General features: G+C 39.2%; 1 protein-coding gene across 2 annotated transcripts in view; it reads right to left on the bottom strand.

The window, feature by feature from the left end:
• Window positions 1-14,454, bottom strand: part of NBAS (NBAS subunit of NRZ tethering complex) — a 249,354-nt gene that overhangs the window by 114,062 nt on the left and 120,838 nt on the right. For both annotated transcript variants that reach the window (XM_039887818.1, XM_039887819.1), the window contains exons 32-35: window positions 14,248-14,361; window positions 11,281-11,394; window positions 8,917-9,074; window positions 8,126-8,170 (exon numbers count right to left, since the gene is read on the bottom strand). In XM_039887818.1, the coding sequence (XP_039743752.1) occupies window positions 8,126-8,170; window positions 8,917-9,074; window positions 11,281-11,394; window positions 14,248-14,361 (431 nt within the window). The remainder of the gene's footprint in view (window positions 1-8,125; window positions 8,171-8,916; window positions 9,075-11,280; window positions 11,395-14,247; window positions 14,362-14,454) is intronic.

The following is a 14,454-nucleotide window of genomic DNA, read 5'->3' as shown; positions in this document are numbered from 1 at the left end:
ATAAGCAAAAAATAAAAGTAGAGCATGCCAGAGACGTGTATCAGATAAATGCTAAGAGCCAGGGAGAAAACTCTAGGTGGTAGATGGGCGGAGGAACACTATGATTGTGGACACAGAGACCGAGCAAGCTGTCGACGAGTGTTTGAGCAGAGACCTGGGAGAAGCGAGAGGACACATCATCTGACAGCTGGGAGAAGAATATTCCAGGTAGAACACAGAGTAGCAAGAAGCCCGAGATGACCAGAGTCCCCTGAGCCAAGTGAGTGTGAGCGGGGGCTTTGGGGCAGGGGAGAGACAAAGTCGGACAGACGGTAGGGAAGACAGATCACGTGTGTCCTGTGGAGACTGTAAAACCCTAGTGTTTCCTCTGAGGAATGCGATGCTCTGGTGTATTTTTAAAGACTCGCTTTGGCGGCCGTGTCGAGCACAGACTACTGCAGGGGAAGAACGGAGCGGGGAGACGAACAGAACGTACCATAAAGCTCTAGGTGAGCTGTGCTCACGGTTAGACCAGGGCGGGAGCAGTGGCAGAGGCAAAATGTGGTCCCATTCCAAGTCCACCAGAAAGTGAAGCCAACAGGATTTCTTGATCGAGTTCTGTGTTATGTGGGAGAAAGAGAGGAATCGAAGATGACAACAGGTTTCTGACCGAAACGGCTGGAAGCTGGAGCTGCCATTTCCTGACAGAGGGAAAACCACAGAAAGAACACTATTTTGGGGGGGAGGGAGGAGTGGGGGGAGATTGAAATTAGTGGTTCAATTTTAACATACCGACTGGGATGTCTATAAGAAATGTAAGTATAGATGTCAGGTCGGCAGCCGAACACACAAGTCGAACTCAGAAGGTCCAGGCTAGAGCTACAAAGCAGGGAAGCATTGGCACGAAGCTGATATTTAAAGTCGTGATCATGGCTGAGATGATGAGTGTAGACAGAGAAGAGGTTTACAGACCGAGACCTGGGGTGTCTACCATTTAGCTGAGGAGATGAGGAAGGACCAGCAAAGACAATGAGTGCAAGGGGCCAGTGTCCAGGGTTGCCGATGCATCAGATAAGATAAAGACTGAGATCTGACCACAAATTTAGCAATAAGAGGTCACTGGTGACCCGAGCGCAAGGTGCTGTGGTGAAGCAGGAGAGAAGCCCCATGGAGAGCAGGCGAAAGAGAACAGGATGAGAAGATACGGCCGCTGCTAAGTGTAAAGCAAAGGCGCAGATGAAAAGTCCCGCAGCGCAGGACTCACGAGCGCTACAGGATACGCCATCGCACCACGACGCCTCCTTGAAAGCAAGCGGGACTGTTACACCCGACGAGTGCACTGTAACCGAGACGGGCAACTTGAACGCATTATTTTTGGAAAACATCTTTTGCAAGTGGATTTAACAGCAAATCTAGATGAAAGTAAAAATGTATTCCGTATTACTAAGAGTTATTTTAGAACTTTAACAAAACAAATATATTAGAAATGGACAGGTCTGTGAAGAAAGGGCAGGATGGAAAAAAAAAGAAGAAAATCTGGAATTCCAACAGCGGTGCTAAAAGAGAAGGCAGCTAAGTTAAACCTTTGGGAGGACTGGGAATGTGGGGTACAGATTTGCCGAGCCAATCAAAATATGATTCACACTGCTGATCATCAAGATACCAACTACACAAACGTACTATCCTGCAAGCAGGCCAATGAGCAGACCGTTTCTTCCTTTAGTCAGATCTCACTGAGAGAGAGAACACTACGTACTGACTAAAATGCATAAATGGGTATTGTGAATTGGGCTGGCAGTGTGATCATCCAGCTCACTGATGTCGCGATCGCCATAACTCAGCCTCCCACAGAGAACACTCACCAGGCAATATTGTTAAAATAAATAATAACAAAATAAAAATTAATAAGGACCTACTGTGTACCCAGAGGTGCAGGCATCACAACAGTAAACAAGGCAAAGTCAGCATTTACACAAAGTCATGGCGGGTGAACCAGAAGAAAACGAACTCGCCTGCCCTAGGAGCCCATTTCTAACATTTCACTCCAGGGCAACACGAGCACGAATGCGCAAAGATGTGCACATAAAATGTTCAGCGAAGTTCAGTCTGACATAAAGACTGGACATAATCTAAAGGTCCAGAACCAGAGGAAACAATAAACAAAACACAGCGCATGCATCCAATGGCCACTATCCCACCATTATATAAACGGCCTGTGTATAATGACAAAAGCAAATGTCCATGACATGTAATATTACGTGAAAACAGCAATCTCCAAAGTAATATAGGCAGTATGAATCCATTTTAGTTAAAAAAAAAAATAGTAATAGTCCAGGAAACAGAGGAGACCAGTACAGAAAATCTGTTCACATGCAGAAAAAGTCTGGAAGGATATATATACACTAAAAAATGTTTACCTCTGAACAGTGGGGTACATGGAATGAACTGAGAGAAGAAAAAGAACTTATATATTAATGTACTATTGATTAAATTATTTTTATATTTTAAAAAGACAGAAAGACCAAAGTTACCACAATTTTCCATGTACTTATCAAAAGTTAACAAATGTTAATATTTTATCATAGATGTTTCAACTCTCGTTTTTCTTTCAAGAAATAAAATATACCCGATTACATTATCTGAATCCCTGCCTCCCCTTAGATGAATTGTTAAAATAAAAGCCTGTACTATTTTTGTGATTAAAGAAAATATTATGAATTACAGTCAAGATGGAGCAATGAACTCATGCTTCAACATGCTCAGTGTACTCCAAAGTACTGAGATAGAAAAAGAAAAGGTTCAAAAGAAACTCAAATTCAATAGACTTCAACATTTTGGGGCCCAAATTCAGAAGTTGCCAGTGGCTGCCAGATGCCCCTTTTCAGAGAAGAACTGTGAATCGAAAAGACCTCAGTGAGAGGGAGAACTTGGACCAGGCTCATTGTAAAGCTGCTGGCCCAGAGAAGCAGTGAACAAAGACATGGCCCAAAGTAACTGGGCCAAATCACCCACTGGCTCCTGTCTGTACTACTCATATCCTCAACACTAAGAGGAGGAAGGAGTCCCATGTGAAAAGCTACTACAGCACAGGGTTCCAAACTGAAGCACCAAGGGACTAGACTGAGGGAAACCACAAAACTATGGAATCTTTAGATGTGGTCTGAAAAGATAAAAATTAAATGAGATGACTCAAAATGAGCTTATAAACTAAAATTCCAAAACACATGGGAAAAAAGTTACTAGAGCAATAATTACAACAAAAATCCACTCCAGATAAAATTATTTCATTTAAAATATCAAAATATTAATTCACGTCATTGTGCATACTAAATACAAGACTTAAAATCCTTTAAGAAAGAACAAGCTATCATGAATCAAAAGAAAATCAGACAAATATGATCTTATTGAGTCAATTTTTGTGTATAGTTCTAATTCATCTCGTCATCAAGCCTATACTTATTTCATATAAAAGTGGCTTCTTATTGTTACTTATTTATCAATGAATATAAAATATAAAACTATAAAACTCTTTTTAAAAAAAGCACAGAAGCAAATCTTCACAACCTTGAGCTAGGCACAGATTTCTTAGATACAACATCAAAAGCACAAGCAATAGAAGAAAATACTGATAAACTACACGTTAGCAACTTTAAAAACTTGTGCACTTACTTACTTAAGAAAGTAAAATGTCAAATCACACAAAGATAAAAATATTTCCAATTCATATATCTGATAAAAGACTTTATCCAGAATATAAATAAATAAATAAATAAGACCTTGTATCTTACAGCTCAATAAGACAAATAACCCATTTACAAAATAGGCAAAATATTTATAGCCATTTCACCAAAGAAGGTATAGGAATGGCCAATAAGCATATGAAAAGATGCTCATTATCAGTAGTTGTTTGAAAAATGCATAGCAAAATGACAGTAAGATAGCACACACACACCCCCAAGAATGACTTTGACCAAAAAAACCAGTCAATAACAAGTGTTAGCAAGGATGTGAAGAAACGGGAACCTTAATGCTTCCTGGTGAAAAGTAAAATGCTACGGTCACTTTACAAAACGACTGGCGGTTTCTACAAATATGTACCATACAATGCGGCCGTTCCAGTCCTAGGTACCCAGGCGAGAAATCAAAACGTATTCCTATACAAAGACTTGTAGACTGATGTTCATAGCAATATTATTCATGATAGCTGAAAAGCGGAAAAAAATTATCCATCAACTAGTGAATGGGGAAAAAAAAGGGTCATCCATGACATTGAAATACTACTGTCATTTTGTTCACTTTTATGTAACTATTTCTATTCAATTCTTTTATAAATTCCAAACGCTTCTTTGCTTAGGCCATGTCCCTATTCTAAACACAAATGAGTCCAGTTGCATAATTCTGTGGCTACTCACAGTGTTAACAACAAGTTTTCCCACAGTGAAAATGATTTTTTAATGGGAACCTTGTATATAATCCATTTCCAGCTCTAATTAGATTTATCTAGGGAAAACACCATTGGCTAAGTGGTATAACTAATACTAGCTAAACAAAATGTTAATATACTCTAAGTGGTGGAATACTATTACATCTAAAAATCATAATAACCAAAATTAATAAGAAACTAGAAAACTCTAATTTTGGTAGTTTTTCACAATGCGTTTTGTTCTATTTATAAGCAAATATCTGGTTCACAGGGATGACAGCCAGCATACTCAGACCTGTAGGCTACACTTGTACTGCTGCAAATCTACTGCACAGCAATTACATCTTCACTTTGCTGGGACGTATAAATAAAAGTCACTATTTTCACAACTGAGTAATGAAAGTCTTGAGCATTAAACAGATTACACATACAGCTGGCTCTCATATGTTATAATTTAATGTAGTTATTATGTCTGTTAATATGTAACAGTGGCATCTTATAGTTGGGCACTACATTTTAATATAATAATAGTAGCTGTAATATTCTGAATGTGCTTCATGAATCACAGCCATAATGTGTTCATTGAAGGTTTGGATTAGCACTTCATGAGATCTAGATTTATTGCAACTTGCTGAAAGAGGACAAAGGGAGACAGAAAACCTTTTAAGGAGGTAAAAAAGGGTGGGGAGACAATCGTTTTGAATTAATTCCTTTTCCTTGCTAAGCAGATCGTGTAAAGGACTGCCGATGGTCTCCATTTACTAAAGAGCAATATGTGCCCGCTTGTGGTAACACAGCATGTCCCACTCCAAAGAAGTCACCAAGGGGCCAGCCCAACATTTTATAATTCATTGGAGAAGCAGAAAATAGGAAATCCAAAAGGCTTTTCATGGTTTTAATAATGCAGGATGGGGCTTCAAAATAAGCTATGGAGCAGAACTCAGCAGAAATACTTTGCAAATCTATACTCAGAGAAATGGTACACCCCTTACACTGGCCAAAATGTAACAGGATCTCAGCCACCATGGCACATACATGTGACTTAAATGGGGAATTCCTTATTATTTTTAGGCTAACATCTACTTTCTCATTCATTTTTATCACAGACTAATTGTATGCAGTGGGAGTTCTCAACTGAGCTTTATCGAACATTTCCTAGGTGTTCATTATGTGACCAGTACTCTATAGAGAGAGTATAAAGATAAATGTCATACTTCCAGTTACCATACAATACCATACATACAAGTGCTGACACAATGACGTGAGAATGTGGGGGGACAAAGAAGGGCAATTAGAAGACTCAAGGAAAACTTCACAAAGAAAAACGATACTTTAGATGGGGTGCAGGGGTAACAAAGACCAGAGCACAAACCAGGGAGAAGACTCTAAGCAACACCAAAGGTGTGAGAGGCTACTCGGAGGGTGGTGGTTGGGTCAGTGTGACTGCAACACCGTCCGTGTTTGGAAGGCGTGAAAGATGAGAAAGACAGCCGAGGGGGAGATGTGGCTGGACAAGTAGGAAAGAATCAGAGGCTCAAAAGACACAAAACTTGGGATGAAGAAGAACTCATTAAAAGTAAGTCTTCAATTAGACCTTGAACGATGGGAAAATTTGCCAGCTCCTAACACAACAAACATCGGTCACCGTGGTCAAGAGAAGAACTGCTCTGAATCCCAAGGAGGAAACACCACAGGCTGCAATGGGGAAAGCCCAACAGCAACTAATCCGTACAGCTACAAGTCAAGACACGCCAGAGGTCAGGACGCGTCCACACCGCCCCAGGCGCCTGGAAAACGCTGCGGCTCCCACCCGGAGGGAATACAACGACAACGAACAGCGCACTAGCCACAGTGCCAGTGGGAGAACACGATCCTCCACCGAGGGTCTGATCTGGAGCTGCGACGTCCAGTCTGGGAGTCAGTGGCCTTGTGTGACTATTTAACTTTAACTTAACTGAATATAATAAAAGTTAAAATTTGATTCTGTACTTGCACTAGCCATATTTCAAGTACTCCACAGCTACATGTGACTGCTGGGCAACAGAAATATGGATCATTTCCCACACTGGGAAAAATTCTCTGGGTCAGCGCTGTCCTGGAGTCACCATTAGGAGACAACGCCACACGGGCAAAAAGTCACAGAAAGAGCTTTGAGAGCCTCAGATCACTCAGCACTGAGCTTAGCCTCTGGGGGGTACATGTGTATACTCAGTATGTTTATCAAATTGAATTTGAATATAAAAGTGATGGAAATGGGGTATTTATACATACTCCTCTCTGAGCAAAAGCTCTGCCCCAGGTCCATCAACAGATTCCATAAGTGAAGCTTTGTATCAGACTTTTAAAAGTAACTACACAAATCAGTTTTGTAAAATGGACATATCGAATTAAAAAAAAAGAAAAAAAGGTTAGGTACAGCTCACCACAATAGATGTCTTCCAAAATAATTAGTGGAAAAATTAATGACATTTTATACTTTGAAAATGATGCTTACCATTTAAAGGAGTACTGTGGAAAACCAATCTACAAAGAGGATTATCATTTCTTAATTTACCTAATTAGATTATCAGACAGTGGGCTACTTTCTTTGACCTAAAAAATATACCAATTTTATGTTGCTAGAAACTGTCATGAAAAGTTAAACTCCATGGAGCAAACACTGACCAAGGGAAGAGAAGTGTTAGTGGGTGTATACTTCCTCCTTAATAGTTTCAGACAAATTTTACTCATAAGAATTCAATGAGAAAAGAGAAAAAGAAAAAAAAAAGCCAATAAAAAATAGGCAAGAGAACTGAACAAGCATCTCACAAAAGAGGATCTCTCCTGAGATAATTCCATCTCATTAGTAATTATATAAATGCAAATCAAAACCACAAATACATAGAAAACAAACAATGTCAAGGTGCTAGACCAGAGTAAATGGCACTCCCAAACACCGCTGTCACAGTATAATTGGTAAAACCACTCTGAGGCTGAACATGAACACATCTAAGAACGTCCACTTCCAAGGCAGGCAGGCAGACTCCAGAAGGTATGCACACATGCAGTAGAAGCGTGTACAAAATGACGACGCTGGATTATTCTTAGTAGCCATATGGAAAACAAACCTATGTCAATCAACATTAGGTGGACAAACTGTCACATATGCACACTGATATTAACTTCCATACAGCAATAACAGTGAATATCAGCATGGATGAATTTCACCATACAGAACGTAACTATTTCTGTAAAGTACAAAATCAGGTAAAATTAAACCATCATATCAGGAGGCATGCAATGAGTACTAGAATTATTTAAAACAAGAACAAAAAACCACCAACGTCTAGTATCAGGATTAGTCAGGACAGCGGTGAACTCTGGAAGGAGAGACGAGAAAAATTTGGAGAGGGTGGGTGGACTTGTGGAAGGCTGGTTCTATACTACTATTTCTTTAACTGTGTGGTGGTTTAATGACTATTTTCTTTGTGGAAATTTACTGACCTGGACATCTTTGTTTTGAGTATTTTTTCTATGTGAATGTTATATTTCACACACAAAACAAATAAAAACAGTCCACACACACACACTCACTCACACACACACACACACACACTCCTCGTACTTAAAGTTAGGTGACTCCATTTCATTCCACTCACAGCCACCTCTTAAGCTCTTCCCTCCCTCTCCAGTACCTTCCCTCTGTGGCACTTTACTAATTAATGGTGAAACCCTGATACTCACCCCTCCTTCTGGATGGATCTGGAAATTCACTCTTCGATAAAGAATCTGAAAGAAAGAACCTGATATATTATAAAGAAATTTTTTAAAGTGCCTCTCTTCACAACGTAAGCTGGACATGTAAAAAGGACTCTTTTGAGTAAAAAAAAATGCTATTTCATAACGCATAGTCCTGAGTAACAGGCTTGCTTCAGGCCTTTAGGAACAACCTCACGGCCTGCGACGGTGTCAGAAGTGGGAGTCCCCTGTGAGAAGCCTCACACGTGACGTAGAGAATGGCCGGGACATGAAACGTGAATTTCAGACTCTTCTTAACAGCATTTCCCAACAGCAGCCCTGCCTCGCCTTACACAGATCTTCCCATGGATTTCAGGGAATGTAGCCTCACCCCAAATCCCACTGCCCTGCCATTTCCAAAGGACCTCGAAGGGACAGCACCACCACTAGTTGTAATTCATAAGGTTTCAATATATTCAATATATTTTACATGGCCATTTCTTCTGTTTTGTCCTTGACAACATGGACTTTTCCCATTACATTCAATTATTTATTTTCTAATATTACTTTCCATTTTTCTCACATCTGCTTTGTACCCTTTCATCCTTACTATAATAAAGCAAACACTATTTTATATCTTAATATCTTCAAAGCCCTTTACACTTAGGTGACAAGCTAAATTTCATAAATTAAAATTCTTATATTATGTTTATAAATGACCAAAGACCTCAGATCCATGAACCCCATAAAATGCAAATGCACTTCATACAGTTCATACTTTTTTGGGGAGGGCTTACTTCTGTCTGCAGAGAGCTGCTCGCCGCCAGAAGAAGTTCAATGCTGCTCGGAGGGCAGTGTGTCAAAGCAAAAGCCATGAGCTCTTGACGAGTGGCCAAGTCCTGGTAGCCTTCTGATTGTCCTAGCTGGCTACAGACATCCCAACTTTTAGAATAGCCTGCAAAATTGGCAAAAATAACAAACGGACAAACAAACAAAAAAACCCTGATTTTCATAAGAAAAAAAATCACCAATCTAATGTGAGAAATCAAATGGCTTTCTGCTCAGGTCCTGTGTGACCAAAGCAAAATCATAGTCATTAGTGATGCATAATTTTATATAACTAGAAACACACAGGTTCTAAGGTAAAAAAAAAAAAAAAATTAGGCTAGTTTATTATCTGAAAATTTCAACGTTATTGCAGATGAGTTTTGCTGATAAACTCTGTTTAATTTAGATAACCTGACAATGAGCACAAATAACCTACAGCACTGTGTGTGATACTGAGTAAAAAGCTGGGTATCTGCTCAGAAGACTGGAGGGTACGGCCCAACCCTGCTGTTCAGCGCTGCTGAGCTCCAGAAAGTTCAGAGGATCCCACTGCCTTTACTACCACAAAGGGACAATAATAACAATGCCTTCCTCATTGAGCTGTTGAAAGGATTAAATAACATTTGTATTTAAAAGCATTTTGTAAACGCAAAGTGCTAGAAGAAGAAATTGTCTAGACAGCTACACAGAATCATTCACTTTGTAAAAGACAGACCTCCAAGGACAGTGCCAAGAGTACTGTCGGCCCCTGTATTCTTGGCACTGTCCTTGGAAAAAAAAATATATAATTTTATATAATTTTACACTGTGAAGTCTTAAAATATACTTTTATTCTTATTCGAAAAAGTTCCAGTTGAAAGTAGGGCTTTTTTTTCTAAGTACAAAGGCCTCAGTATAAAATAATTTCTCTAAATATATAAAGTAAAAATCCAGATACCATCCTTACAGGAATAAAATTATTTCAAAGATCTCTAAATAAACAAATTTAGAGTAATACATTTTTCCAGAAAAGCCACAATTATTCAGAACAATATTGCAAAATCGCTTGGTTAATATTACAAAACACAGTTCTTATATGAAAACGGTTTCCTAATGCTGAGGTTACAAACCACTGAGTTTTTTTCCAGAATTTTCAACATTTTCCAGCTGTACTGACAAAGACTCTCCTTGACGAAGCCGGAGTCAGGCTCCTCTGAGCCCCCCTCCGGGCTGGACCCATGCCTTGGCCCGGTCCTGCTGGGCCTACACAGCCCAGTTCTAGCAAGAATCCTGCTAAGTCAGTTTGGCGAGAATCTCCCACCCTTGATATCTAATCAAATTCCGTGTCCCTCACCCTTGACGTCTGGTCACCCCGGCCTGCCTTCAGCAAGGATCCCCCTGCCCTTGAGGTGTCATCACAGTAACTTTCCATCCGCTGACCCCCTGACTCTGTTGCTTAGCTGTGTTCTGTTCCCCAGCTGTCGTTTCTGCACTCAGAGTTTGGCTCGATCTCTTTCCCTTACCGTGACAGGCTTAACGTCTATTACAAAAGTCCTGAATAAAGTCTGCTTTACAATTTTTAACGTGTCAGAACAATATTTTAACAGTACATGTACAAAAAGCGCGTAAATTGTAAGTGCAAAGTGCTCAGCTCCCTGAATTATCACGAAGTGAAGCACGGTATTTTTAACCACTCACTATGAACGCACAGACGCGGGTAACAGGGTGTGCTTGGGCTTCCATTATTCAGGCACAGCTACGAAAAGTAATCATTTGGTACAGAGCCCACGATAAGATGACATTACTTCCTATTGCATTAGGGAATGTGTTATGTTCGTTAATAGAGAAATTATTCCACAATAAAATCTGCTTATCCTCCAGAGACCTGAATTCGAATTTCAGTATGGAAAACTTTAGGGTTACAAACTACTTCTCAATTTCTCAACATTCATTTAAAAAGAACTATGTTATCTTTAAAAAAAAAAAAAATAGAAGATAGAAATATTGACTATATAGTCACAAATTGTAGTTACTTCAAAAATTTACATTTCTTTTATACAACATTAAAATATTTTACATAAAATTGCTCTTAAACTTATTAGACTGTTTTAATAGGGAATGGAAAGCAACCAAAATCTCAGATAAAACAGAACCCCTAAACCCCTTTATAACATACATATTTATGTCACGATATAAGCGCATGGCATTCATACTTATTGGCACTCACAAAATGTTTCTTAAGTCTTATGAATACAAGGTGGCTGGCTCACCAAACAGATTTCAGAACAGATTTTTTCTATCTTTCATCATGCAAAGAGGACATAAGGAAAGTGTTAAGTACTTGTCTAATTCACCTGTGGCCATCAGCTCTTGGCAATGCACATTGGCTGCTTTGTAGTCATGGAAACGAAGTGCCTGTTCAACTAGAAGGATCAGAACCTGGCCACGCCTTTCTTCTGGGTCTTCGCCTACAAACACATACAAATGACTCAATGGTTTCAACAGCATCAGTTGATAAGAGATCATTAATACTGTCTTCCAAATTAATTCAAAAAATAAAAGTAAAGATTAGACTGATTTTAAAAGATTATAGGACAAAAGGTCACTGCAACTTTGACCTTCCAATCTCCTTAATCATTGAATTAGGTCTCAGCCTCCTAAGCAACCAGTGATGAACTGCAGCGCTACACCAACCATCCCAAACGAAGTAGGTAGAAGAGAGTTTTCCTCCCAAAAGGGACTTCGAAATTTTTGCTTAAAAAAAAATTCTTATTTTATATTTTTCCCTTTGGATGTTGTTTCTAATTATAACTAATAAATGACAAATATAAAGAGTAACACAAAGTAAAATGGATGTAATTTTATAGTTTCAGACTCTACTAATCTTTTATTTACCATAGTGAACGTCTAGAATACATACCAAATTCAGCTTACATTGACACAAAGATCTTAAATTACTTTCCAAGGACTTCTTAGAAGTCGGCTTGGATGTCACTTCCTTGACAACTCCACACTTTCTTCATATGAAGCACGCAGCTTAGGTGCCCCTCCTACATGTCCCTTTACTTTTAATTCTCTGAACACCAATTTACTGTGATTATCTTTCTAAGAGCACTTATGCTCTTAGAAGACAGAGAGGTTGCTTCCTTGCTGAATTCTCATTACCCAGCTCCACGTCATGTACATGAGAGACTCAAAGAATGTATATCCTTAATGAAATGAGCAGATTCAATTCGGAATGTAACTTTTAATTATAAGACAAGTAATTCAAAATTACAATACAAATACAACTTGTATATTTAGGCTAAAAAAAAGTTTAACAAATATTTTATATTTTTATGAGGCAATAGAACCTTAAAATTATTTTCAATAAAATCCTGGGGAGGGGGACAGAAAATATGTATATAGTCTTTGCATTTTTAAGCTAAAATATGGTTTGAAAGAAAAAGTAAACATATCACAGAAAGGGTTGAAAGAACTTTGAAAATATGTCCCCATAAATCTCTTTCTGTGCTTCGAAGGTTTAATAAAATACAAGGTAAGTATTGGCCCAAGCCAGTCGCAAAGTTTCTTTAAAAAGAGACGATATTGCACTAAAGTTCATAGTATTATAATTAGAACAAACACACTCATGTTTTAGTAACACTAATAATAAAGGGGAACAGAATACGCCACCCCAAAATGTGCCACTTTGATATATGGATTGTTTTGAGCTGAAGACAATTAAGACCCAGTAGAGTGAGGAAGAGCTTTTTATGCCACCACCACCCCACCCCCTTTATCTGCCAGAAAGAACTTAGATAAAGGCCTGTACCAGAGAGAGAGCTATTATCAGCCATAACTTTCTACATCAGAAAGACCTGTCCGCATTGCAGGACATACATCTGTTTACCAAACATTCATTCTTCTCAACTTCCTATGAACTGTCCTCCTTCCCTTGGAAGCCCAAGACTCCTACCCACTTCTCCTGAGCTCAGGATGGTAGATAAGCCTCAAATGCCTGACTGCCTTTGGATCTCATGTCTTTACGGGGCTCCTGTAGGTATGAAATCAATTTTTCTCCTGTTAATCTGTGCTATGCTAAATTAATTATTAGACCAGCTGAAGAACCTAGAAGGGAAGAAGGGAGCATTCTTCTACCCCTACACTAACATGTGAGAAATGGAACACTATGTCAATAAATGCATATATCACACTTAATATAAAATCTACCTCCTAGATAATACTCTTGAAATGTCTGCATCTATTCAGAATACTTAAATCAAAAATGAAAGGGCCAGGTGTGATTTTTTTTTTTTCCTGTGTCAACTTGGCTAGCCTTCGAACATCAGTCCAGGTGCTGTGAAGGTATTTTACAGATGCAATTAAAGCCCCTAATTGGCTGACTTTAACTGAGGGTCCATTGATTACCGTCATCCAATATCAAAAACAGTGTAAGAGTAAAAGATTCAAAGTAAGAAATCTCATAACTGTGGAATCTTCAATAAATTATTTAACTTCTTTATTCCCATTTCCTCACGTTCAAAATGAGATTCATATCTTTGCTGTCAGAGACACAGTAAGAAGTAACTTAAACATGTATAAAAGCATAAAATGAGAATTATTTTTGTTATTAATATAAGCTTTCATATGATGGGTCAGTCATCTTAAAGTCCAAAGTACAAATATCTAACTGCTTTTAATTCTAGCAAATTCCAATCTGAGCAGGTGGTTAAAAGGAGAAAGAGAATCAAAAAATAGGCCCGAAAAGAATGATGTCTAGAAAAATACTACAAACAGAACAAAATAAGACTTGGGGAGAACAGCCAGGAGTGCGGCCAGACCGGAAATCTGCTCAAGAAAACGATGCAGGTGTCCAGGTGAAGAAGAGAAGATTACGGGCAGCATGACAAGGTCTGGAGTACACGAAACATAATTTAAACTATGACCGGAAATTCTTCGATGTTCCCTTTGAAAGATGGAGCTTAATGCCCCTCCCCTCGAGGAGAGACTGGTGAGTGATTTATTCCAACAGAATAAGGCAGAAACGTGGTGTGTTATTTCTGAGACGAGGTCATAAAAGGCACTGCAGGTTCCTCCTCACTCTCTGGTAGAGCGATTGCTCTAGGAGGAACCAACTGTTATGTTAAGAGGACACTCAAGCCCTATGGAGAAGTCCATGTGACACTTTTATCACACGCCAACCTTCTAGTCTAGAAAAGACAAATCTTTGCCAAAAAGCAGCTCTTCTGACATCAGTAGGTATATGTTCTGATGTTCACCTAGGATTATGACAAGAACGACACAGAAATCTTACTCGAGGTTTAGCACTGAAAACGTACCGGCTACCCTCAGCAACTCAGCGAGGCCCAGCAGCTGAGCGGATTGCTTGTAGCAGGTCGGGGACTGGCAAATGCACTCCTGGATGAGGCTGACCCGATCAGAGCACAGTCGCACTGCAAAAGAAAGACATGCTGAATAAAGACCTGGAGCCAGAGGCAAAAGGGGACCGTCACCTTCCTAGCATAGGACAGCCAAATAAACTGTGC

The sequence above is a fragment of the Pteropus medius genome, unplaced genomic scaffold (assembly GCF_902729225.1).
Source record: "Pteropus medius unplaced genomic scaffold, Ma_sr-lr_union100, whole genome shotgun sequence".
Classification (NCBI taxonomy): domain Eukaryota; kingdom Metazoa; phylum Chordata; class Mammalia; order Chiroptera; family Pteropodidae; genus Pteropus; species Pteropus medius.
This window is presented reverse-complemented; position numbering and strand designations above follow the sequence as displayed.